Source organism: Saccostrea echinata, unplaced genomic scaffold, assembly GCF_033153115.1.
Source record: "Saccostrea echinata isolate AGI-Se365-2 ecotype Australia unplaced genomic scaffold, CSIRO_AGI_Sech_v1 ptg000056l, whole genome shotgun sequence".
Taxonomy (NCBI): domain Eukaryota; kingdom Metazoa; phylum Mollusca; class Bivalvia; order Ostreida; family Ostreidae; genus Saccostrea; species Saccostrea echinata.
The window spans coordinates 9109130-9137040 of NW_026889805.1; the positions used below are offsets into that span (position 1 = coordinate 9109130).

At 33.4% G+C, this 27911-nt stretch overlaps 1 protein-coding gene across 1 annotated transcript in view; it reads right to left on the reverse strand.

Moving 5' to 3' along the window:
- Positions 1-25568, reverse strand: part of LOC133173118 (low-density lipoprotein receptor-related protein 1-like) — a 135071-nt gene extending 109503 nt beyond the window's left edge. Inside the window, 5 exon segments of the mRNA XM_061308049.1 lie at positions 2422-2544; positions 3207-3350; positions 4574-4612; positions 6045-6173; positions 25339-25568. Coding sequence (XP_061164033.1) covers positions 2422-2544; positions 3207-3350; positions 4574-4612; positions 6045-6173; positions 25339-25414 — 511 coding nt within the window. The 5' untranslated portion in view covers positions 25415-25568.
- Between the last annotated feature and the right edge of the window lie 2343 nt (positions 25569-27911).

Sequence of the window (27911 nt, forward strand, 5' to 3'; positions counted from 1 at the left end):
CTGCAAGGGCATAACCAAGTTAAAAATCTAAGTTTAATATACAATTATTTTCAACACTCTTTGTAGTTTGTGAAAAGTGCTGCGAACCTATATAGATTCTACTATCTAATTGCTAAAATTACATTTGTCAGACCGTATGTTGAATATTTTGCTGGTCGAGTACATTAAATATAGATATAATTAATTCATTTACAAGATTTCAACAGGTTCGCAGCACTTTTACAATATCTTCATACTTCTTGAGTTTATGTGTAAAAGCTTGTCATAATTCATTGAGGGTATGCCCTTGCAATATATCGATTTATTATGACCCTTCTATTACCCTTCAGTGAATCTGAATACAAATATACGACAGTATCGCTTGTCTAGGGAATGTACGGGAATCTGCAAATAATATTTAATCTAATTACAAAATACATTTTTCATTGTATAAAATATAACTTGATCCGCCTCTCACTGCATACAAACTGCATCAAATTTTACGATATGACATCACATTGACAAGTGCATTGCGATCAGTGAATTGTTTATATATTGTTGTGTGGGATTTAACCAACGACAAAAATGCATGCACTAGTTAGTATTGATGTAGTTTAAAGCTATCCAACAGTTTAAAATTGCAAACCATTTCATTTTGTGGTAATTGAAGACCTTATATTTTTGTGTGATGTCATAGTAAGCATTTCCCGTATAAATTAGGCCCCGCCTACTTATTGCAGCCTTAGCTGTGCTGCGTACCCAAGGGGTCATGATTTGAGCAAATCTGAATCTACACTACCTGAGGATGCTTCCATACAAATACATGTATGACTAAGCATGGCTTTATTGTTCTTGAGAAGATTTTCTAAGATTTTTCCTGTACATTCCATGTAAAACTATGATTGCCCATTGTGGCCCCACCTACCCCCGGCAGTCATTATTTGATCAATTTGAATATGCACTACATGAGGATGCTTCCAATTTATAAACACGACTGATCATGGCTTTGCTGTTCTTAAGAAGATTTTTAAGGATATTTCCTATATATTCCTACATATAACTTTGATCCCCTGTTGTGGCCCCACCATACCCCCAGGGGTCATGACTGAACAAACTTGAATCTACACAGAGGATGCTTTTGTATTAATATGACTAATCCTGGCTTTGCTGGTCATGAGAAGAAGACTTTTAAAGATATTTTCTACATATTTGAGTGTATAACTTTGATCCCCCGTCGTGGCCCTGCCCTACACCTAGGGGTCATGCTTTGAACAAACTTGAATCTACACTATGTAATGAAGATTTCACAAAAGTTTCTTTTTTTCTGGCACAGTGGTTCTTGAGAAGAAGATTTTTAAAAGATGCTATTAATTACCTCCCCTTGAAAGAGGGTGTGGCCCTTCAAGTAATTTATAACATCTTAATAAGGGACAAGTAGCAGATGAGTATATCACTACATTCTAGATGTTAATTTTTTCAGAATGCCGGAAAAAAGCATTTCCCAAAAAATATTGTAATAGACAAAATTTTTACAAATTTTCAGAATTTTTGTCAACTACTAACTCAAGTGTATTAATTAAATTGTGTAATTACTTATCTAAAGTATATAAACAAGTCTGTCCTCCTTAAGTTATTTTTGTTTATCTAACTTGTATTTATTCTGCTATTTCACATGTATCTTTTATATTGTCTGTGTATATATTGTACATTGAACCTTGTGTACCACTCAGTGGTTTGAGAGAATATCTTGAATCCTCTTTACCCAAGGATGCTTTGTGGCAAGTTTGGTTGAAATTGGCCCAGTGGTTCTTGAGAAAAAAATGAAACTTTGAAAAGTTTATGCTAAAGCCAACTCAAACGACCACAAGTAACAACAGACAACAGAAAAATTTTGATCAGAAAAGCTCACTTCAGCCTTTGGCTTACGTGAGCTAAAAAACTTTAATATTGCATTATATCAATACAATGCACTGTGTCATAAATCATGAGTGCATTCTAAAAATTGATTATTGAGCATATACTAAAAGTTTGTATACATATCATGTGTGATGTGTAATGTGTAAAAATGATCATTTGAAGTGTATATTTAGTATACTATATATATTTAGCACACTTTCTGCTTATAATTACATCACCTATTCCACTTCATACTTACAAGTAATTTTTTTAAATGTAATTTTTGTCTTTTACTTTCTCAAACAGTTCATCACTTGATGTCTCATTTATATTAAATCACTGTGATGTCATATTTTGCACTGTTTTGACACATGAAATGCATTGGCACACACTGTGATTAAGTAAATGAAAAAAATTTACAGTTTTTCTCAAAGAACACCTTAGATGCCATAAGGGTATAAAATCAGCTTGTCAAAACTTGAGGTATGCTTGAAAAAAAAAGATCTCATAAACTTTTTATAATAATTATGCAATATAGCTACTTACTGACACATTTATTTTCTTTTGACATCATGAATAAACTAGAATCGCAGTAACACTTCGGTCCATCTTTGGTCTGTGTGCACTTATACGCACAATTCAATTTATCACAGCTTGTTGAAAAAGTCACTGAAAAAAGATGTATTTTATGAACATATTGGATTTTACTTATTTACCAACAAAACTGTCAACAAGCAGCAATTATAATTTTGCAAGATTTTATTTCTTTCATTAAGTTTCAAAAATTATGCTATTTTTATTTTTGTCACAGGTGATGTGAATTTCAAAATAGATAATAGATTTTAGTACTCTTACTTCAGTAAATTGATTTTTATCATTACATTTTCCAGTATATCTACCACTACAACAGGTTTCATTGAATCCAAGCTTTAAAAACTTACCAATCAACTGGTTTTAATTATTTCTTTATCTCCATGAATTTACCATAAACCCACCTTAACAGGTGGCCTCATCTCCTCTTGAGCTCCATGTATCTTCAGCTCAGAATTTACAATGAACCCTACCCTTACCACCAGTTTCTCACCTTTTCAGCTCCCAGAATTTAGTATACAGTCAAACCTCGTTATCTCGAACTCAATGGGACTAAGAAAAAAGTTCGAGATATCCGAAGATTTGAGAAACCGAGGGTAAAATACTTAAAGAATGTGTTTGGGACTTTCAAATCACATTGACATATCCATGGTATTAAAGATATCAGTGGTTGAGATACGGAAATTCAACTGTATATCATTTCAACCATTCCAACTTGGCAATCTGAATGATAAACCTACCATTACAACTGGTCTCATCACCTCCGAGTTCACAGTCTTTATGTTTATCACAGAATTTGGACAGTGGAATGCACAGCTCTTCTCCTGGACACCGCTCATAGTTTGGATTGCATCTGAGGAACGGTGATAGAGGTTTGAAGGGAGCTGAAACATGAAAACGAAGCTTGAAAGATTTTTACCTTTGGACTAAGTCTTATCACATGTTTAACCCTTTACCCCCCGGATGTCACTCAATGGATATTTTTTTCATATATATACCACAGTTTTGACATCGGAATGGTTTTTGTGTGAAAGTAATGAAGTATAGTAATGTGAATTCACATATAAAAACAGTGTAAAACATTGAGGTTTATATATAAAACATGTGATAAAAAGAATCTCTCAGTTTGTGATTAGATATGATTTTTATCCGACTCATTCTGTTTTTTATCCCCTTTTTATATATATTATTTTATACATGTGTATATAAAAAAAAACACACAAGTCATTGGATAAAAATCATAACCAACCACAAATCAACTGAGACCCTATATTTATGAATGTGTATACATCTGTTTTAATTTTTTGTTTCTGTCAATTCACATATAAGCCTTGCATCACCTTAATATTTTACTTAGTATGAAAGTATATATTTCCTAATTACAGTGTATTTAAAAAAGAAGAAGATAAAATTAACAATATTGAAAAATTTCTCAAGTTTATCAAGTAAAACATATCTTTATCAAACAGATACATATTTATCTTAAAAATGTTCACCCTGAATTAGAAAAGCTTTCTTCAGGCCTAAATGTTGTGATTTCTTTTGTGTGTCAACAATAAAGATTAAGGTGAAGACTGTAGAAAAGGTCATGCAGTAGTGATTGTTGAATAAACACTTAAAAATTGTGATTAAAACAGTATTGAAACAAAATGTAATTTTGGTTAGCTTTTGTGGGATGCCTGTTTCGAGCCCCTCACCATAACAGATCTACTCACTCCCAGATATTGAGCCTGCTATACGATTATCCAACTCACGCCCTAGTTATATTTAACATTATATTGTCAACTTCTTAAAGACCCACTCATTCATATATAGGTAATGCAAAACATCTCAAAATAATGTAAATTTTAATTAATTTCTCTTATTGTTTTGAAATTAAAAAAAAAATTACTCAGTTGCATAGGATGATTAAAGAATAAAAAGATGAGTTGAATCCTTGAATGAGGATGAAGTTTAAATTTCCACTTCCTCTTACATTTTCTTTTTGTGATGTTACTAGAGGAGCTAAATGATACAGATTAATAATCTTTGTCTGTTCTATTGAATGTCTGTAACAATGAAAGTGCTATAATTACACCCAGTGAGAGAGACATAATACTGTACACACTATTGTCTGTTGATCTCCTTCTTCTTGAAGTAGTGACACCTGAAATAGACAAAATATATCTGTGTCATTTAAATTTAAATTGTCATCATGATTCAGACTGTATTGTTTACAAGCATGCCATTGGATCCTTAAGTGAAAACACAAAAATAATAGGAAATGCTTCCTTCCAAAACAAAATAACTTATAGGCAAAACTGAAATGTCACTGGGATCTGCTGACCTAGCAAATGCTCACAATCCTATCAAATTTAACTTGTTTTACACCATACATACAACATGTGTACAAAGGGCACAACCAGTCATATTCCGCAAGATGAATTAACTACTGCATAAAATGTGAGAGAAGATCTGAGAACATGGATTGTTACAGAAAAATGCTTTAAACTTTTTTGACACCCCTATCAGCCTCCCTCATGAAAGTGAAAATTCCATAATGCACATCTACAGGATACACCATCAGTCATTTTCCAAAAGATGTTTGGATACTGTTTAAAATTCAAAAGGAGCTCTGGTATCCAGGTTTTTGTCAAAAAAGTTGTTTTTATACCCCCACACAAAACTCACATTCTGTGTGACAGAGTAACCAAATTTTCTCAGTTCTATGACAAGAGTTTCATAATACTCACATTGTAAGAATCCCTACAAAACTTGTTGTCAGTTACCATAATACTGACAATCTTTGTTACCACAATTCTCAAATTCTTACTTAGAAATACCAAAAAACTTATTCTCTTTGTCAGAGCTACCGTAATACTCACACTCAGTGTCAGAGTCCCCACAATATTCAAATTCTACAATACTCACAATAAATGCCAGATTTACCACACTAAGTGTCAGAGTCAGCAGGAAATCAAATTCTATTTCAGAGTCACCACCATGCTCACAATCCATATCAGAGTTCACACAACACTCAATATCTATGTCAATGCTACCACCATACTCACAACATATTTCAGAGTTTCCACCATACTCACAATCTCTGTCAAAGTTACCACCATAGTAACAATCTCTGTCAAAGTTACCACCATACTCACAATTCATGTCAAAGTTACCACCACAGTAACAATCCATGTCAGCATTATGACAATACTCACAATCCATGTCAAAGTTACCACCACAGTAATAATCTATGTCAGAGTTAATACCACCATAGTAACAATCTATGTCAGAGTTACCACCATAGTAACAATCTATGTCAGAGTTACATTACCACCATACTTATAATCCATGTCAAAGTTACCACCATAGTAACAATCTCTGTCAAAGTTACAGCCATACTCACAATCTATGTCAGAGTTTCCTCAACACTCAAATACATGTCAGAGTTACCACAGTATTCACAATTATAAATATCAGAGTTAAGACCATACTCACCATGAAGAACATGAACTACAACATTCAGGCTCTGTATACTCTAAATAATACTCACTTGGCAAGTTATTAATATAATACTCCTTATAATTTATACTCACATTCTGAATCGGATTCATCTGACCCATCATCACAGTCTTGTGCTCCATCACATTTCCAACAGCTATGGATTTCCTCTATCCCATCATGACACGTCCAATAACCTGCACTCTCTGGACACTCTACATCACCTGTCAAAATATTAATCATTTTTATTAAATATATACAAAATATAAAGAGTCCTAGCTATTACAGTCATACCTCGTTATCTCGAACTCCATGGGACCAAGAAAAAAACTTCTGAGATTTTGGGGGATTCGAGATATCAAGGGTAAAATACTTAAGGAATATGTGGTTGGGACTTCCAAAATATTCTCCACATATCCATGGTATTCGAGATATCGGTGGTCGAGATACTGAGGTTCAACTGTATTTACTTTTTAAGTATAATCTCTCCTCAGAAATGAATGGAAATATTAACCTTAGTAAGTTGCAAAATTTTGCATTAAGGCTTCAGAGACAGTGTCAAAGAGAATACCGTAGATTAAGTAAATTTACAAGTTTGGGGTAATTTATCTAATTATGCAATAAAAAAACTTTAGCATAAACCCCCAATATGAACATTTTTAAACATGTTTTGTTCAGCTTTAAAATACATAATCCTAGTATTGTGGAAATAATCCCCATGCGTAATGTTCTTCTTTTAATAACATAAATATCTATGTTTACAGTATGATGTCATAGTGTTTAGACAGTAACTGAAAGATCGCTCAAATCCTGGTATGCGCACTTGATGTTGTGTCATTAGACAAGACACTTTATTCTGCATTGTCTCAGTCCACCCAGCTAAATTGGGTATTGACTTAAGCTAGGAGTTAACCTGCGATGGAAAGAACTGGACTGGTGAGACACTCTGTTTAGCTTTTAAATATCAGTTCAGGTCCCTTTTTCTTACTATGTTCTGGAGATATTGATTTCTAATCCTTATACAGTAAAACATACTTATTACCAAGTGCCAGGGTCGCCCGCGTGGCGCAGTGGTTAGAGCCTTCACTCTAGAGTTGCAGAGTAAGGAGTTGATCCTTACATTGTGGGTTTGAATCCCACTGTGGGACGTGGAGACTGGTTCTTCGGATGAGACCGTATAAACCAAGGTCCCGTGTCGCAGTAGGTACTGGTACAATAAAGATCCCTCACTGCTCAATGGCACTGAGTGCCGAGTATAGGTCAAAATTTGCAGCTCTCCACTGGCAAGTGATGGCGTCTCCATATGAGTGAAAAACTCTCCAGAGGGACGTTGAACAATAAACAAACATACAAACAAACGAAGTGCGAGGGATGGATGATTTTGCTTCATTGCGTGATATAATTTGTTATACTATCTGTTAGGTTCACAATATACATTTAAGGGCAAAATGCGTTTTGTCAGACCTATGAACCAAACTGTTTGCCTGAGGCCGTTAGGCAAAATGCAAACAGTTTGGTTCGAGGGGATGACAAAACGCATTTTGCACGAGAACACAGTCAGTAAAAGTTTTATTATACCTTCTAATTTTTTTGGCATATCTTGTGCTAGGTTCACTGTTGAACAACAACAAATGTGAATAAGATTTAGTTGATTCCTCCCAGTGTGATGTTATGTAAGCTGTCCAATATCTCACTCTGCAGTCAAACATCAATTTTTTTTTTTTGACCGCTCAGTAAAACATTGGAAATGTTAAACTTTTTTAGTATAGATTTACATATTAACCAATTTTAAAAGGTATAACAATATATTTTGAAGTCAAAGAGAATGAAAATCACTTTGCTGTAAGTGTCAATTCATTATAAGCATGTTCGTTATAAGCATACTTTACTGTATAATCTGTATTATTTACTAATTATAGATTTTAAATTGCCATTTCCTGAGCAGTACCTGCTGATAAGCAAAACGCAATTCTAAATTGATATTAATCAATATGTCTCCAACTAGCCAAACAAATTAACTATTCATTATCAAGAAATTTTACAACACTACAGAAAATAGATTATGGTACAATGATAATAAAAAATGCAATGTAAAGAGATATTTAATACCCAAATTATTGGCTTTAAGAGTAATGATTGGTATCGCTTCACAAAAGTACACATTAATGCTAAGGAGCATTGTTTATTTGCCCTGACCTAAAATAAAGATTTCAGAGAAAGTTGGAATGTCTTCTGATTCAGACATGCCCTATAATGACCTGGTGTATTGCATAACATATGATATGGACAGCAGGTTTAAGAAAGTTGTCACTTCTAATCTGCCAGCCAGAAACTGATCACAACCAAGCCCACCATTACTTGATAATATGTCTCTTGTTACAATCAGTTCACATTCCCCTCAAAGGCAACAAAAATATATCATTCGTATCATAATTGCTAAGGTGCACCTGAAATATTTGGAGATTAATGGAGTATTTTTTACAAGTTACAATGTTTAAATAAAGATTTTTTAAGTGGGTTAAGTTTATCTATCTAGCAATTAAAACACAGAAAAAATACATGTATTTGTAGTCATATTCAAACACTCTCTAAAAATAAACTTAAAAAAATAATGCCAGACTTTGTTGGTTTAGATAAAGGACCAAAATAAGCAGAACTAATAAATTCCTAAGCATTTTCTGGGTTTAGTCATCAGCGTAAAAAAAAAACCTGCAAGGACACATTTTCAAGATTGCTTTGTTTCTCTCATGACCATTTTAGTAATGAGTTGTGTCAGGAAAAATTGATGGTCTTTGTACAAACTTTCTTTCCTCCCTACAATCAAAATTTACTTCTTTTGGGAGACAGTCTGCCAAAAGGCTTCAGGGTTTTAATGATTCCAGTAAATAGAATTTTCAGTTCTACTTAAATAAAAGGCTCTTTGGTGATTTACAATCCCAGATATTCAAAAGATTCCTATGGAAAATAAATGCAAGGAAAAAATGGAAACTGATTTTTGCTATCTTAAAACTATCATGGTACCTGCAAAAAAGCTCTTTTTAACAATTTTCCAGGTGCTAAGAATTAATACAGCCACACTAGAAGGCAGAACTTTTATATAATGTAATACTCAATTTATTTGTGCTTGCACGAACATGACAGGATTGCAATTAACTTTAAAACCTTAGGGGCTATGTGGGCCCCTAACTTTCCAAGATTTAGTAGCCTGCATTTGATATTCTAGGGTCCACAAATTTGTCCATTAAGTAAAATATTTCTCAATCTTTTCTATCATATTCTCTGAGAAGTATACTTTGCTTTCCACAGTCTTTTATTTTTCTGCGAATTTCACCACCATTTGTATGAAATTCCATTTTTCCCTCACTTTGAGACTTCAGGTAGTCAAAACACTGACTTGATTCAGGGTCTAGAAAATGTTGATGAATGTAGGGAACAATGAAAATGAAAAGTAAAAGTTGAACATGGTTATCTCGAATACCAATATCTCACTCAAACACTAATCTCACTCAAACACCAATATCTCACTTGAACACCAATATCTCACTCGAACACCAATATCTCACTCGAATACCAATATCTCACTTAAACACCAATATCTCAAACACTTGGGATATGTTGAAGAAATTTAGCAGTCCAAACAACTTTTCTGTATCTTTCTTACCCTGTTTATCTTGAAGCATTGGATATCTCGAAGTTTAATCTTTGTCCTGTCAAGTTTAAGATAACAAGGTTTAACTGTATATTTGTAGGACTCCAAAGTGGACGGGACTCCAAAGCCCGATGATCATGCCAAAGTCCGATGGTCTGTGCCAAACCCCGATGGTTCACAAGCCAAAGTCCGAAGGCACAGAAAAATAATTATTGCTTATGACATCATAGTACTTCTGCGCCAAATTGCGATGTCGAACCATGCCAAGGTAAAACGGTTTAAAATAAATTAAATGAATTTTAAGTATTTAAACGCCAAAGTAATATGGTTCACTAGAAAATGCAAAAAATATATTGTACCACTAGCCATAATTTCTTAAGTGGTTGCTAGGCTAACCCTTACCTCTCGGATGGGTGTGAGGCTAACTCTTTATCTCTCGGATGGGTGTGAGGCTGACCCTAATCTCTTGGATGTTTGTGAGGCTAACCCTAATCGGTCAAAAAGTCTGTAACATCCTAGATGGGAGAGAAACTAGCCCTAATTAGTCATACCTCTTTTGGGGTGCGAGACTAAAACTATTCAATCGAATAGTGTACAAGGATTAACCCTTAATGTCTTGGGTGGGTGCAACCCATCCTATAATCAGTGTAACTGTGCACAAAGACTAACCCTTATCAGCCAAGTGGTGTGCAAAGACTAATCCTAATAACTCAGGTGAGTACAAACATTAAGTAAAATCAGTCAAACTGTATTTGATGACTCATCCTAAATTATTGATTCTGAATTACGGACTATGCGTCGAGGTTTGACGTCGGAATATTGTGAAGTCATATTAAACGTTAATTTTTCTCCCCACCATCGGACTTTGGCGTGTCAGACCATCGCACTTTAGCACACATGTATCATAGGAAATGAGCCATCGGACTTTAGCGTGATCATCAGACTTTGGCATCCGTACCAACGTCAAACCTTCGGGGTTGGGCACAGACCATCGGACTTTGGCGAGACCATCGGACTTTGGTGTCACCATCAGACTTTGGAGTCCTACATATTTAATAGAATTAAAACCATGGTCAGGTTCCAGAAAAGTTCCAATAAAATTCTTACTCACAATGCAGGCATTAAAATCCTCAAGAGTTGTTCGCCCATGGACAAAATTACTCACATTTGCAAATGGGTGAGTGGTTATTTACAACCCTGCATGACTTTGTAGAAATCATATGATTAAACATAGTCTGGCTACAATAATGTTTAAAAAAAAAAAAAATAAACCCTTTAATATGCACCAACACTGATCAGAACATTTAAGTTCATCCACTGGTCCAGGTGAGCTAAAAATAAGCAGAATGATGGCTACTAAAATCTGTGTCCCTTGTATGTCTTTACATGGATATTGCTTGGTCAATCTAGGACTCTGGAGGACTGGTCCTCTCTGATTGAATCCGAGTTAATTTCATTCTAACTGTAGACCCATTGACATGGTCAGACCATGTCATTTGAGTCATAAACTCTAATAATTAGGTCAACTAAATAGATTCCGAATGAGTAATCCTTGTTTTAGGTTACATGTCAAAACTGCAACAATTATACGTAACTTTTGAAAACCGATTTTATTATTTGTTTTTTTAATATCAATTTTAAACATGTATTAAATATCTGTTTTTATATGTATGCTTCGTGTATAAAGGAAGTGTTTTATCAATTCAATAGGTCTTTATAAAGGGAACATCACATTTCTTTCAAATTTTAACTCATAAATACATCTTAATTAAAGGTTTTAATAATAAATCAGTGGTTAATATATAATAATATCTTTGAAACTGTTGATACAGTGTCCATGCTCTGATATTAAAAGATCCATCTGTCTACCTATTCACAAGAGAAAAGAATCAACATTTGTTTTGACATGGGCTCAGCTTTGCTATGCTCAATTTAGCCTACGGGCATATGCATCATTTTCTGGGTTTTTTATGACCTAAAATCAGTGCAATACCTGGTGTATCTTCATTCTGATTCATGAAGCTCTAACAATTTCTGTATATTTCTGATTCCTTTAGAAGTATCTTACACCCGTGAATAATTGATACCTGCAGGATCCTGGATTTTTTTTTTAAAATTGACACATTTTTTAAATAGTTTACATGTTTCATACAAAAACACACAGATCACTATCTGATAGGAGAATTTTTTTTCATAAATCTGCATTGATTTTGCCAGGTATCTCTATTTTTAATCAATTAATGTTTTAGCTCAGTTGACACTTAACATAAAATGACAGATAAATCCCAGTAAATCAGCATCACAAAATGGCCTTCAGCAATCTGTGATAAACAAATCATTTACAACAAATTACACTTGTAAATATTGACAAATCACATGCACCACTGGACAAAACCATTTAAAATTCATACTGCATTTGATTTCCCTTGTTGATTTAATTGCTCCAATAAATACTAAATAACTCAGCTCCTGATGAACAATCATTGGCATTAGATCAGTATCTGAGAGTTAGGAGTGATACAGTGAGCTGATTTAATGACCATATTCTAGGTTCATTCTTATCAGTACAAAGGGTGGACACTGGTATATGTGGAGGGGAGAGCAGTCACAAATTAGTAGCTATTACTAATCAATACAGAGTCGCATAGGAAAAATGCTACGAAGGAAATATTATATCTAATATCATTTTACCGACCTATAAGATACAAGATTGATTTCCAATAGCTGTTAACTGTTGTGGACAATTTTAAGAAACATCTGTACAATATGCAATATTGAAATCATACTAGAAAGAGTACAACTTCACTATTAACAATTTATAGTAAATGATTATAGGTAGATCTGGTGAGTAATATCATATAGCATTTTCAATTCCCCCTTTTTCAACAATCCAAATCAACAATATGTGTCAGAGAAATGATTTTTTTCTTTTAAATTCAATTGAGTTTACCACTGAATTTAAAATTTTATTAACTAACTTAACTACCTACAGTCAAACCTCATTATCTCGAACTCAATGAGACCGAGAAAAAACCTTCAAGATATCCAAGGTTTTGAAATATCCAGGGTAAAACACTTACGGAATAAGGGGTTGGGACTTCAAAATCACTTCGACATATCCGTGGTTTTCGAGATATCCATGTTCAAAATACCAAAGTTCAACTGTATATTGATCTGCATAACAATTGGTGGTATCTCTCAGTTACTTTTTTTCTTCATTTTTTTTCTGACTTATATTTTTTGACATCTTTTTTTTCCATAATAGATTTGAAAATTGAGGTTTGTGCTTGATCATTTATTCAACTTAAAAAATAATGTATCTAGATGTATCAATCATCCTATTTGGTAATGATTGAGCAGTTCAAATACATGTACTAAATTGATCAACATAATCACACAATATTTATTAGGGCTGTACAAAATCCCAGCCATCCTTACTTGGCCAACAATGTTCTGTCTGTGTGTTTGTCTAACATATAAATGAAAGATTCCATGGATTTCACACTAGTAATAGAGAGAAATAAAAATTAAAGAGGACTTGCAAAGAAGAATGAGAATGCTGGATTCTTTTTTAATGGGGAAAGGGAGGGAGAGAGAGAGAAAGAGAAGGGGGGTGTATTAGTCAAAAGTCCACATGATCATATTATGGACCAATTTCACAAAAAATTGGCTGTACAAGAAATATCAAATCAATAAAGGCTGTGGTTGTAATTTTACATATATTGCATAAGGTTTAAAAATAAGTTTTTGTCAAGGAATGACTATATTATATCTTTGATCAAGTTAGAGATCATTCAATAGGCAATTTATTTGTATTTTCCCTTTCATAACAATTTAGGATTCACAAATTATTTCTATGCAGATTGTAAACAACTATGCTTGAATTCTATTTTTTGCCTAAGGTACATTTAGTTTAAGTTCTATGAATATAAAGTGTAATAATACTATCATTCAACCAATCCCAGCCTCTGATCAATTTTCCTACTTGAAAAATTCCTTAACATTTTATTTTCATTGTACACAATGAATTTATCACACAATTTGAAATTAGTTGGCAAGGTCTGTATGTCACTCCCCTAATATCTTCTACTGCAATATCACCTTTCTAAAAACATAGATGACAATTTTAGCATATTTCACCTCCCTAGTACACATTATCTAAAATGTGTGTTAAACTGCTGGTGAATATCAGCCTTTTTTTTCTTTCTAGTCTTTCCAGGACATTAAATCACACTGAATGACTACAGGACAGACACCCCACAGGTTAAAGTGGCTGTGAATTCTACCTGTGTAAAGCCGTAATCTTAATATCAGAACATCACCTGACAGAAACAAAATGACTCTAAACCACTGCCCTATCAATGATACATCTTTCAAATGAAAAATTTGGCATGTAACTGTGCCTCACTGAAAATAATACATAACCCACCCCTCGAGATTTGCGTCTTTTAATTGTCATTAAATAGGAAAGTCTGGTCATGGTCTGGATTCACCACCATTGTGATTTTTAAATCGACTTTAGCAAGCACAGGTGGGAGTGTGGTTTTGTCATTGTCTTTTTGTAGAGAAGTCTCACAATTATTATTAATACCTGATATCCATAGCATTAATGATCAAACCAGGCAGCACTGGAAACGCGATCATCTTGACCGCTAGACTAATCAATATACTACCAAACATGATTAAAAGCTGGGAACAAGATGACCAGTGTCCAGAGAGATCAATAATATAATTTTCTGTGTCATTAATGTCATCAGTAACTTACAGTGATATTATAATCTACTGGGTACAATGTGCATACTTCCATTCATCTCGGGAACATTCAAATGACATAGGGGAGATAACTTAACACCTAAAACACTGATGAAATATAACTGATGTAGTGGAAACTTTAATTATGTATATTTTATGAAAAAGCACCCTAAAAAATCAATATTTTAAATATTTTTCTTTAACTTTTATCAAAATGTAATATATTGGGTAGATAGGAAAAATGTGACTGAAATTTCTAATATTTTTTTTAAAACTTTTATCAAAATGTAATATATTGGGTAGATAGGAAAAATGTGACTGAAATTTCAATTGATCCAACTCCTCTAAACAATCTGAATTGAATCAATAGCTTAGTAAATGTTAACAAATAATTACTATATTTGTAATACGTGTGTAAAGGTCATCTGAATGGAGAGCATTATATTAATCATTACTGGTCATCCAATACAATAAAGTCCATCTGAGGAAGTCCTATTTCCTCTATTACGAAAACTTATAAAAACTGACATCATTCCCAAGTCTTTACTGCATTTTAAATGGATTCTGATCATTTCAGATAGTGGTACCTTGCAAGTATTATCATTTGTCATTCAATGCATGATTTAAGCTAAAAATACTTAGTGGATTTAGCAGATAGTGAGAGCATTCAATGAAGAATTCAGTTAAATCAGATAAAGGAATTCCATAAAATCTGATGCAGTAAAGAAATACAAATAAACCCATCTGGCTGACAACTTCTTCTTCACCATTGTGACAAACCAGAGATAAAATCAAAAGTCTGAAACAAAAAAGCAGGTGCTTTTTATGCGACCCAGTTCCTTTTTTCTACAAAAAAAAAACAACTACAGATTCACTTTTCAACATCACATTTGAGTTCTGGATTGTGCCTCATTCTTAACATTTTCCATTGGATTTTTACAACATGACAGAGTAATGTTTGGAGATTCGGAGATTGTGGCTCCTGTTCAGTGAAGCTAACAATCAGATAGCTGGTCAAGTTCTATTGTAAGGATGACCCTAATGTCAATTACACCTGTCATTTGATCCTCTTAACACCAGGATAATCTGGTCTGGTCTTAAAAGCAGGACTATTTTAATCTTAACCCATTCACTAAAACTGCAGGACCTAAAAAACACAATTATTTAACGCAAAAGAGGGCAACTTTATACACAAAATTGAAAGTTATATAGGCTTGTATAAATCAGATATACCTGGCATATTGTGTGTGTGTTGGGGAGAGGGGAAGAAGGGGTAGGGAGGGAGGTGAATTGCTTTCTTTCTGCTTCACTTGCTGTATAACTACCAAGCATAAATAAGAATGTTCTATAAACTATATTGAACAGCTACATGGAAATGATATAAAATCCAGTAAATTATAAGGCACCTGAATCATTTAACAATACATAACAAGCAGTATGTAAAGGGGATATTGTACACACACTGTGGTCGAATGCCATCTGTCACCATCATATGCTGTCATCAACACTGTTAAAATATATAACCTCTACATGGAAGCATATCAGGTGCATTCTCTCCATGACTCATGGATTTTAACTAAATAGTCATATGACATTTAAATTACAAACATGGTGGTAAATAAATTTAAGAAAGGTAAACTTGATTGAAACCAAACAAGTTTTAAATTTTTCTAATAACGCAAGGTGAGATCATGATGAAACCACTAACAGGCAACTTTCCTTCTTTTTGAAGAGATAATCAATCTGATATAATTAAATGCTCCTTTTTACCTCATTTATGGGCAGATATCAATATATTAATAGACGTTTAAGTACCAGTTGACTGTCAACATGCTCAAAGTTTTGTACTTTCTGCTATGTACTTTTATGCAAAATTCACCAAAGTCTAAATTTTGTGTGACAATTCAAGGGAATTCATTTCATTTACTGCTTGAGACTTGCTTCTCACTACACATGTACAAAAATACATGTATTCTGTATATATGAAAAGGTAGGGGGACACAGAAAGAAGGCTAAAACTGACGAATGGCTTATATTTTCATCAAAGTTTCTACCTTCCATATTTATCATTCATCATAAAGGATGAATATTAAATACTGGTAGATAGTCAACTTTTCCACACTAACTTTCTAGATTAAGAAAGTCCTTAAACTTATACTACGTTAACTGATATTAGCCATATTCCGTATCTGATGTTAACTGATATTAGTCATATTCCATATCTGATGTTAACTGATATTAGCCATATTCCATATCTGATGTTAACTGATATTAGCCATATTCCGTATCTGATGTTAACTGATATTAGCCATATTCCATATCTGATGTTAACTGATATTAGCCATATTCCATATCTGATGATAAATGAATTTAGCCATATTCTGTATCTGATGTTAATTGATATTAGCCATATTCCATATCTGATGTTAACTGATATTAGCCATATTCCATGTCTGATGTTAACTGAATTTAGCCATATTCCGTATCTGAACATGGAATAGCACTACCAATATAAACTTAGATAACACTGACATCAACAAAAACTGAGCTAGACTTTTTAAAAGAATATTTAGAAAATCTCTTACATGGTTACAGTTATAACACAATTCAAATAACATTATTGCGATGTACCAACTAGCTTTTATATTCATATCAAAGCATGCAAGGTTATTAATGAATTGGAAATGTACCAGATGGAACCTTAATTTTACTTAAATAAATTATCATGAATTGACATTTGAGGGTATGCTGAATTGAATATAACATAAAGTGCACTAAAAAACATCCAAAATATCCTCCCAAATATAACCTTTCAGTGGATCCTGATTTCTATTGTTGTGGATGGCCTATAGAGCCCTGAGACAAGGTGTTTTACAGGAGAATACCTGGTTTAACATTACAGAGGTGAACGGACCCCATAAATTAGCCAAACCACCTCCACAGTTCTGGGGACAATGACTTTATATTGTATGTATAAGAAATCAGTTCATCAGCCTGAACAATACTGTCCAGAGGACCTTTTGAATTAAAACATGGATTTGTCTTATAACCTTCAACTTTTCCTCACAGTCAATTATAAATTCAGGTGCAAAATGAATAGTCAACCACACCTATTAGACCGCCCATTACTGGTTATTGTAATCATGAAATATCTAAATACAGTCAAACCTTTTTATCTCAAACTCGATGGGACTGAGAAAATACAAGAAATCTGTGAGCCAATGCTCACTAATAATATCCCGCTCTGATGTGAATACAGAAGTTCATTTTTGGACAGACACAGGGATAAACAAGAAGTTGACATCAGATTCATACAAAAATGAATCCCACTTTATGACATGCCAAAACAAAGAGAGTGCTAAACTTTCAAGCATCTGCAATAAGTAGTTGCTAAGAAAACTGCAACCAAAATTTGTTATGTATGGTACGGACAGACACACGGATAAACAGAAGTTGACATCAGATTTGTATAAAATTGAATCTCACCATATGGCATGCCTAAACAAAGAGTGTGCTAAAATTTCAAGCATCTGCGATGAGTAATTGCTGAGAAAACTGCAACCAAAATTTGTTATGTATGTTACAGACAGACGCATGGATAAACAGGATGTTGACATCGGATTCTCACAAAAATGTCTCCCACTATATGGCATGCCTAACAAAGAGTGTGCTAAAATTTCAAGCATCAGCGATGAGTAATTGGTGAGAAAACTGCGACCAAAATTTGTTACGGACAGACACACAGCTAGACAGATGGACAGACAGACAGACACACAAGGGTAAAACAGTATACCCCCCTCTCCTTTGGAGCAGGGTATAATAAGGATATCTGAGGAATTGAGATATTGACGGTAAACTACTAAATAATAAGTGGTTAAGACTTTCAAATTGCTTCAACATATCCATGGTGGTATTCAAGATATCAATTGGTGTTTGAGATACCAAAGTTCACCTGTAAAAATCAACATAACTGAAGTACCTTAGTAGAATGCCTTGTATTCTAGTGACATAGCTGCTTTCATCAGTGCAGTATGTATACACTATTTTCAGTTCTTATTTACAAACATTTTCAAGTTTTTCACAATGACTGTGTCCAATTACTAAGCTAGAAAATTGAAACAGTCAGAGAGGGTCCAGCTATTTAGAGCTAACAAAAGAAAATGACAACTGAACTTAGTACAACATTGAAAACTGAGTTATCATGTTACCATGACACAAAATTGTCATGGATACACATTCAAAAATATGTACACACAAAGTGATGTGACCCCCAAATCTATAGGTGTCCTGTTCTTACAGTACTTAAGTACGTATGCATAAAACACTTGCAGATTTGGAGGGGAGCAGTGCCCCCTCCCGTTTTGTGACCCAAAATTTAGCAAAGATGAATAAATCTTTTTTTTGTTAGATATTGCTTTTATAAAACATGCAATATAGTAAAATAACTCACAAAACTGATCTAAAAAGACCTAAGACCTGGGAGCTTCATGGAGCTTTGCCCCTGGGCCCCACCAGGGCTCTGCCCTAGACCTACTGGGGGCCTTAAGGCAGCCCTCTGAACCTTAGCCAGCCTGTTGCCTTGCCCCTTAAGAAATTCTAGATCTGCTACGGCAAAATCTGAAAACATTTCAATGAGTGTCACAACTAAAGTGTCATAGATATTAGTTGCACAGTTTTGACCTAACACGGAGTCATCCAGGGTGTGAAATGGAAATCTGTATTGGACTCGCTGACTCTGTATCAGGTCACAAACTAACTGTGTAATGAATTAAGTATCCCAATGAAGACCTTAACAGGATTTGTTTCGAGGTCAGTAACATATTAAAAAAAATAATCCAAAATATCATTGAACATCATATATTCTTAGTTACATCATCACAGTTAAAGATACATACAATAAATTTCAACAAACCAACCAATTTTGCTTGCTGCCATTTGTTTACATCAGACATATGTAAAGCAGAATCTTAATACATCCCTTACTCCAATACAGTTAATTAGAAAATTTCAGGGCGTCACATGATCTGTTCTTAGCCATTCAAGATTCAAACTTTTCTGAAGCGAGATAAATATAAATATTCATGCTTACAGACAGACAGACAAAGTGATATGACCCCCAAAATCTAATGGTGTCTTGCTCTTACATAAAGTACTTGTATACAAAATTAGAAAACATTTCTTTGAACACTGTTTGAATTATCAAACATATGTACAGACAGACAGACAAATATCCCCAAAATCTGTTGAAGTCTTGCTCTTATAATATAGTACTTATTTATAATATTTGAAAACATTTCATTGCAAAATGTTTGAATTGTCAAGTCACAAAAAAGGTGTTGACAGAGGGAAAAAAAAGACAGACAGACAGATAGACAATGTGATTCCTCGAGGGCTCCTGCATTTTCATGGGGGGTCCTAATAAAAGCATTTCATATTACAACCAAGAAAAATGAACAGTTAACACAAATGGATATTTATTTGATTGGTAGATGCCACTTTGATTCTTCCATTTCCATTATCTAATGAAAAACCATATACTCTGGCATACAAATTCCTCTCTATCCCACAGCTGTCCAACACCATGCCAAACTATTGACAATCTTGCCATAAAATCATTATCAGCAGCAATTCCTTTGGTTTCCCTGAGACTTGCATGGTCACAAGACAATTAATCTTCTATAGTATAGCAAATAAAGTAAATTCACTAGACTTACATGCACAATTCATTGGAAAAAGTTAAAATGAAAATTCTTTACACATGCAGTGAAGGTACGAGCCTACATTAAGTTATCATTTCCTTGAGTCTGTGTACCCATGAGTAACCTTCAAATTACTTTATAATACAAAATCACAGATTCAAGTCTTGTTGAGATTTAGCTGGTGCTTACCAATGATGCTTTTATAATTACTAATTTTCATAAACTTGTTTATGACAAAGAAATGTTGCTCACATATTAGTGACAATTACATATAATACTAGTGATCCATAAACTGTGTAAAGCTTAATATTTAAAGAAAGTAAGTAATCATTTATTATAGTGACATTGTGCATTATAAACACTGTTAATTTACACTGTAAACAAAATAAACATCAAACTAAAACTGCACCCGACCCATTGGACCTATAAGTCACTTTTTCAATTAAATATATATAATATAAATTCACACATGCAGAAGATTTTTTCTACGGTTAAAGGCTGAATGTACAAATTTGGCTAATTTTATCTGGTAATTTTGATTTAACACTTTGAACAAATAATCAGCATCATTACTATTTAGGTGATCATTATATAATCTATCCCTTAAATCATGATTGTTTACTGTCCACCCACCTACATTGATGTGACCAAATCTGATAGTTATTACAGTGTTCAATATTAGTCTTGCCAAGGAGTACTGAGCTAATTTGAAGATTTTTGTGCATCTTCCTGTCCCTGGTATTCATTCAATCTATGACTTAATTCTTCTCCACAAAAATTTCTTTGCAAGTTTACTAAATTTGGTAAAGACAGTAAATAAGATGTTCAAAACAGTCTTTTCAGATTCACTTATGACTACCATCTTCTTTTCAGTTGAGACAATTTTTTTTTTTCTAAACAGAATTCCTTCAACCCATTAAAAATACAGCAAAGCTATTATCTTGTGGTTAAAAAGTGATGTTACCCCTTAAGTTTTAAAAATTTTGAAGTGGCTGTCAAGTCGGACAAAATTAACATCCTCTTTTGAGCAGTTGCAAGCTGCATCACAAAATTTTACTCTCTGTAGAGAATTGGACAGCTTTAGCCTACATCCACTTCTCTGTAAGAGAATACACCAAACATATACGAAATTTTAAATCTGCTGGATCCAGGTGAGTGATATGGATTACAAGCCTCTCAGTTCTGTAATTCTTATATCACAAGATCCTATTAATAAGTCCCTATTTTAATGAGGATTTCAGCACTAAAACTGTTTCTTTTCAAGTTAGTGATTTACGAGAAACAAGAATTTTCTACTAATTGGAACATTGTAGGTCTCATGGAAACGAATATAAATAACATGAGAAAAGTTGTTAAAAGTTTTCTCATCTTCAGATCTAACGTAGTCTTGTAAAACATTTTGGTACTAGCCAGGTTTCATAAAAATGCAAAAAGGATTAGTTAATGCATGCTTTTCAACCAAATAAAACATCAAAAGCTCACCTTGATGTGTTGAATTTAGAATAATGAAAAAAATAATCTAGGAACATGAACTAACCACTTAGCTTTATTATCACCTGCCTGTTTGCTTTCTTGCCACTTTGGAGCATTTTATTCTTATTTTAAGAATCAATGTAAACTAAAATATATGATAACAAAATGCAGATTATATTACCCCTTGCACTCATAAGATGTGTTACATTTAGCAAGAAATTTTTATTTAAATCCTGGCTTTAACTAACAAGTTTAAAAGTAATATATAACAAAATTTTAACTTGCACATAATGCAGTTAGAAACACTTATGAAAAGGCATCTGAGTTTGACATAAGAGGTGGACCAGAGGTGCGAGCCCACAAACAATTCTGAAGAATCAATTGAAGGCTTAATATGGTGAAAAGTCGGTACACCTGAGATTTCCAATGACAATCATATAAAAACAACTTAAATCAAACTAAACCCAGTGCTCCAAGTTGCAACTAAAATGGTTGCATTTGCTACCCAAATTAATTTTGCAAATAGATATTTAAAACTAACTCACAATTTTGTGAATGAGAAAATCTGGACCAGCTATTGTCCACTTTTATGATCATGATCAAGATTTACTTTTTCACAGATTCTCTATCAAAAAAATGTTTGAAGAAATTCTTAAATAAACTTTGAAAAGCATCACAAGGACCTAGTTTATGTAATGTTATAACAGCATGCTGAATTATGAAGTATGGTTGTAGCTAGTGTTGTAAAAGAACGGTATCCAAATGTGGTAAACTTTTTAGAACCCAACCTTGCTATGAAGCATTTGGTCTATTGCTTGCATATCACAACTAATTAGGAGTGTTTAGCCCATATTTACAGCAATTGTTTAATAGGTTAGACAAGTAGTAATTAAGTGAACATTGCAAACATCTAGCAAGTCTCAGTAGTCAAAATTCATTTTCGAAGATCAAGTTATTTTGATCAACTGTGCTTTGGCTATCTTGTATAAAAAAATCCAAGAAATAATTTCAGGCTGATGAACTCATTTCCAACTCAATGTGTTGAGTACATTGTTTCATATGACATTAGTGTAACAAACTTGAAGAAAAAACAACAAGAAAACCAGGCAAATTTTGTATGCTTGTGCATCAATGTTACTATTTTTGCTCATAACTCAAAACTCAGTTTGTCAGTTAACTTTTCATACAAATGACCTCTCAACAATACAAAGTGGGAAATTTTTAAGCAAACTTGTCAGAGAGCATTTTCGATAAAGGGGATTCAAATTTGATTGAAAGCAGGGCTGCATCTCAAAAGGAAAATATCTAGCAAATAAGAAAATATAATGGGGTCAAATAAAATCATATTTTCTAAAGAACCACTAGGCCAGAAAGCTTTCATGTAGATAGATACAAGATAATACATTGATGCAAAGCATCAAACATGTCAAATCGGCCGCAAACATTCCATGTGTTGTGCTGATCATAATGCCCTGGATGACGCTGATGTCTTCTGCAGGCGGGAAGGAGTCACCCTGAAGGACATCATACAAATGTGAAGTATTAAAAAATTTATATTCTTTTGTCATTCGCAGCTGTGGCAAATTAAAAAATATATAAAGTACCTTTTTCTCTAATATTCAAGTACTGTAATCTAATTTCCGGATACTCGCAATTATTATAATACTGAGTTCCTTTTATAAATTATTAACTCCCATGCTTGGGAGCACTTCTTTATTAAAAAAAAAAATGTAAAATCAAAAATTAATATTTAATTAAAATTGACAAAAAATTGGAAATACATTATTTGCCATTAACAAAAATAATTAAGACATAATATAAAACTATTTTCAAAAATTAATTACATGTATTCATATTACTTTGATGCATGCTATCACTGAGGAATTATTCTATCGAAACAACAGAAACAACAAAAAATAATGTTTTGTTTCTCCATGTGCACTTTCTAGCACAACCACAAATAGATTAGCTGCTGCTGCTGCCCATAATAGGCTTCTTCAGTATATGTATTACTAAATTCACAATCTGAAGCTGAAATGGAGCCACAATACTAGTTTCAAAGTTTTACGCATACAAGGAATATAAAATTGTACGGGAAAAGTGCAAGCAACTAAATAGAGTTTTTTAGAGTCCTTTTTTTTTAAATCATGGTTTCCAGGGCTTGCTGGATTCAAATATTTCTTTAAAATATGTAGCAATTCTTTGGCTATAAAAATGTAGCTTCAATTTTGCATATTGTATTATTGAAATAATATTACCATTCCCTTTTTTAAAAGCAATCTTTTTCAGTAAAAAGTCAATTTTATTGAAATCTTGACCCCTGAGGCACAGGTAAGACCACAAAAGTGATTCAAGCCTTTTTTTTTTTTTTGAAGAAATCTATAGTACAGATCTTGAAAAATTTTCTTTAAGAATGTCAAAGTTACAAATGAAAGCAGATCTGTAGATTTAAATTTGTGCAAACCATCACCCAGTGAGCTTTGGCTTAAGACCACCCCTGGAATTCAAAGTTTTACAGAATATATACATACATATTATATAACAATAATCCTTCAAATTCTTCTAAAATACAGCAAGACAACAGTTGTCAAATTTGTGTATGTGGACTGTACATTCAAAATTGAATCATATATACCCACTCCCCAGCACACCCAAGTACAAGATTCCGGGGCTAATGCTATAATGTCAATCTGTAAGCAACAGTATGAAGGATTTAAGTCTGTTCAAATCATAGTTACATTAATTTCTTAAAACTTTCACAATTTAGATAATATTATACATAAAAATTTCAGATCAGTTTGTAAATTTGTCTCATATGTATTTATTAACAACTATTTATCATGTTTATGGAGTGGTCAAATTTTTCAAACAGATAGAAAAGTCCACCTAACCAGTCAATCTTGAGTACTCTGCTTAATTTTTTTTTTCTGTAACTACCGACATGTGACTTAAAAAAAAACAGACAAGCAAAATCAAAACAAAGCATGTTAAGCATTTTACATGTTTTTGTGTGTTGAGTTTTAAATCTGTCTGATATTTATAAATAAATTTGTCTACATACGGAAGATAAAATTTGTCATGTGTGCACTTATCAACCATACACAATAATAAGTGTATACAGCATGGTCAAAATCATCAACCGACAAGTCAGCCATTTCTTTACAGGTATTCATAATAAAAAAATTTGCATATCAAACTTATTGCGAAGTTTTTTAAAACTGAAAGTTTAATACTATATATATTTGTTGTCTCATTTTAGAAGGTACGAGAATATTTTGTCAAGATCAAAACACATGCAAAGTGGAACAAAGATTGATAATTTTGTTACAAATTCATCAGAAAATATGTTTAATAGGTTTATAATGTACATCTACTCCTTATATCAGCTGTGTTTACACAAGGAGAATAGGTCCCTACTGAGCAAGTAAACTAAATGGCCAGCTGACTGACACATGAAAGGTTATAAAACAGGTTTTCGATCACCTTTGTTCTGAACAAAGGCTTTAAACAAAATTACCAAGTTTAACTCAAAGTATTCACGCAATATTGTGCTCTATCCATTCATCAGACCACTGTGTACCCGATTATACAACACTGTATTACAATATAGTACCGATCTACATGATCTATGTCCCCCATTTGAAGGACATTTATAAACACCAATAAAACATTAAACATTCATAATTTTTTTTCACTAAGGGAAAGTTAATCCGCTTTTATAAATAATCAGAGACGACAGCTATAAAATAAAGTTTAAAATAAAAATACAGGTGAGACGACCCCTCGGCGATCCCCAGGTGTGACAAAATTCCTTACCTCTAGAGTATGTGACGGCAGTTACCCAAATTAAAAACACGGTGAGGAAAAGTGCAGACGGCAATTTCGCCTGCATGGCGGGCTTAGAGCCTTCCTTAATCCTTTTTAGTTGCACTCTTACTTAATCTGATGATTTGCACACACATAGGAAATTCACAGTATATCCATTGCATTCCCACACCATGTGCCTTGCTGAAGTTTCCACTAAGAGCGTTTGAATGATGTTGACTCGGAAATACGTGACGTCAGTTTTTCTTCGTATGCTTATTTTTAGAATGGGAAAGTCGCAATTATTATTTAAAGAAGGACAACTCCAACATCGACTCCAAATAGCATCGATTGGCGCAAAATATTTCACAAATATTTTATTGTGTTTCTTTTTTTAATATCAGAAATTAACCATAGATTTTTCCAAATCTGATATCAAAAGCTTTAATTCTTTAGGCTAATATTCCCCCACTTTGTTGCAGCAGGGACCTATATACTAAGTATTAGTATATAGGTCCCTGGTTGCAGCATAGTTAAATCAGGACAATGTGCTAATGTAACAGTATGAAGAAAATTAGCCTAAATAAATTTGGTTGCGAAAGAAGCCCCCCCCCCTCCCCAAAGATTTTCGGGTTTAGACATTTTTTTTTTACAACGAACAGTGGTCGATCTAGAAAAAAAAAATAATTTAAAAAAAAAAAACGTAAATTACAAATCTGTGAACAGGGCATACAAGGTTTTAGACAAGACAGACGTGTTAGCTGTTTTAATATGACTTTGCTTGCTGAGGAAATAATATAGGGTAAGTATCAAATAAAAATGCTAAATTTGTTTTATTATTGCATAGGCGTCGAAACCGGGGGGGAGGGGGGGCTTAGTCCCCCACTTTTTTTTTTGCAAAGATAGACATAATATAGTCATTGAAAATTGGGGCTTATCTTTTTATATTGGGTTAGCCCCCCCCCCCACTTTCAATTAGCCACCCCACTTTCAATTTGCTTCCGACGCCTATGTATTAATATTATTATCATCATCATCATCATTTATCAATTTTTATGCTGTATAAATTAGACATCTACGTAAACAGAGTAGATCCATCCTCAAGGCATTGTTACGTCATACCAATTATTACGTCACAATTACATTATTAAAAGGAAAATAAGTAACGTCAGGTGCCTGACTGTCTGTGATCCCGATAAAAGTTTAAAAATGATACCTTATTTCTTAAATGAAATATGGAAGTAACGAGCAGTATTCAAGCTCAAAGTCCATAAAACAGTACAATCGGGAACAGAGCAAAGGACCTCCAAAAACATCAGAGGTGGGATCAGGTGCCATGGAAGAGTGAGCATCCCCTGCCGACCGGTCACACCCGCCGTGTGCTCCTTGTCATGATCGGGAAAAACGCAAAAAAAATCCATAGACAATTCAGTGTGTAAATAATGGCCTAACAATTAGTATGAAAAACGTAAGTCAGCATTTGACTCAATGATAGGTTGTATTTGCTGACAAGGTCATTGTATCGCCATAAAACTTGCCAAATGATGACTTCAAGGAGACTGTTGATGCCCTTGTTTCATCAACTTGTTTGTCAATAACTTGCCTCGTTTTAGAAATTGTTCGTACGTAGAGCATGCTCTTGCGTATCGATATATATACACTTCCAAATACTTTTATAAAGGTGAGATAAAACTTATGCTAGTAAATCACATAAACTACTTGAAGATTTTTTTAATATTTATCATTGAACGAATCATGCAAATTAATGCGCGTAAATTATTGTCTGCCCTTTTTGCACCAAAAATATCATATCTGGTGCATAAAAAATCTAAATAGGCAATAAAATATTTTTCTTTTATCAAGCTTTTTTTTTACTTTAGTGCTGATTGATTGAAAGTAAATTATGAAAGAAAAAGTTGGGACCAGTGATGTAAATTTTGGATATTGGTCAAAATATGCGATTTTCAGAAGAAGAGACAAATTAGATTTTATCTTGACTTCTTCAATAAATAAGTTAGAGGTTCTAACCATACTTTTCTCCAAAGCTGACGAGTGACATACCTTAAAAGATTTTTTTCCTATTAAATATTTCCATGTTAAACTTTAATCCCTTATTGTGGACACATCCTACCACAGGGAGCTATGATTTGAACAAACCGAATCTGCACTACCCTAGGATCTTTGTATAACAATATAACTAATCATGACCTTGTTGTTCTTGAGAAGATGATGATGATGAAGATTTTTTTTCCAATATAATATTCCCATCTAAAACTTTGTGTCCTATTGTGGCCCCACCCTTCCTCTAGGGGCCCTAATTTGAACAATCTTGAATCTACACTACATGAGGATGCCTCCATATCAATCTGACTCATCAAGGCCCTGTTCCTCTTGAAAAGAATATTTTTAAAGATTTTTTGTATATATTTCAATGTAAAATTCAATCCCTTATTGTAGCCCCAACTTACTTTAGGGTCCATGATTGGCACATTAACTTGAATCTACAGCACCCTGAGGATGCTCCTTTAGGTATAAATAATCATGGCCCTGCATGCTGTTCTTGAGAAACTGACAAAATAAAATTT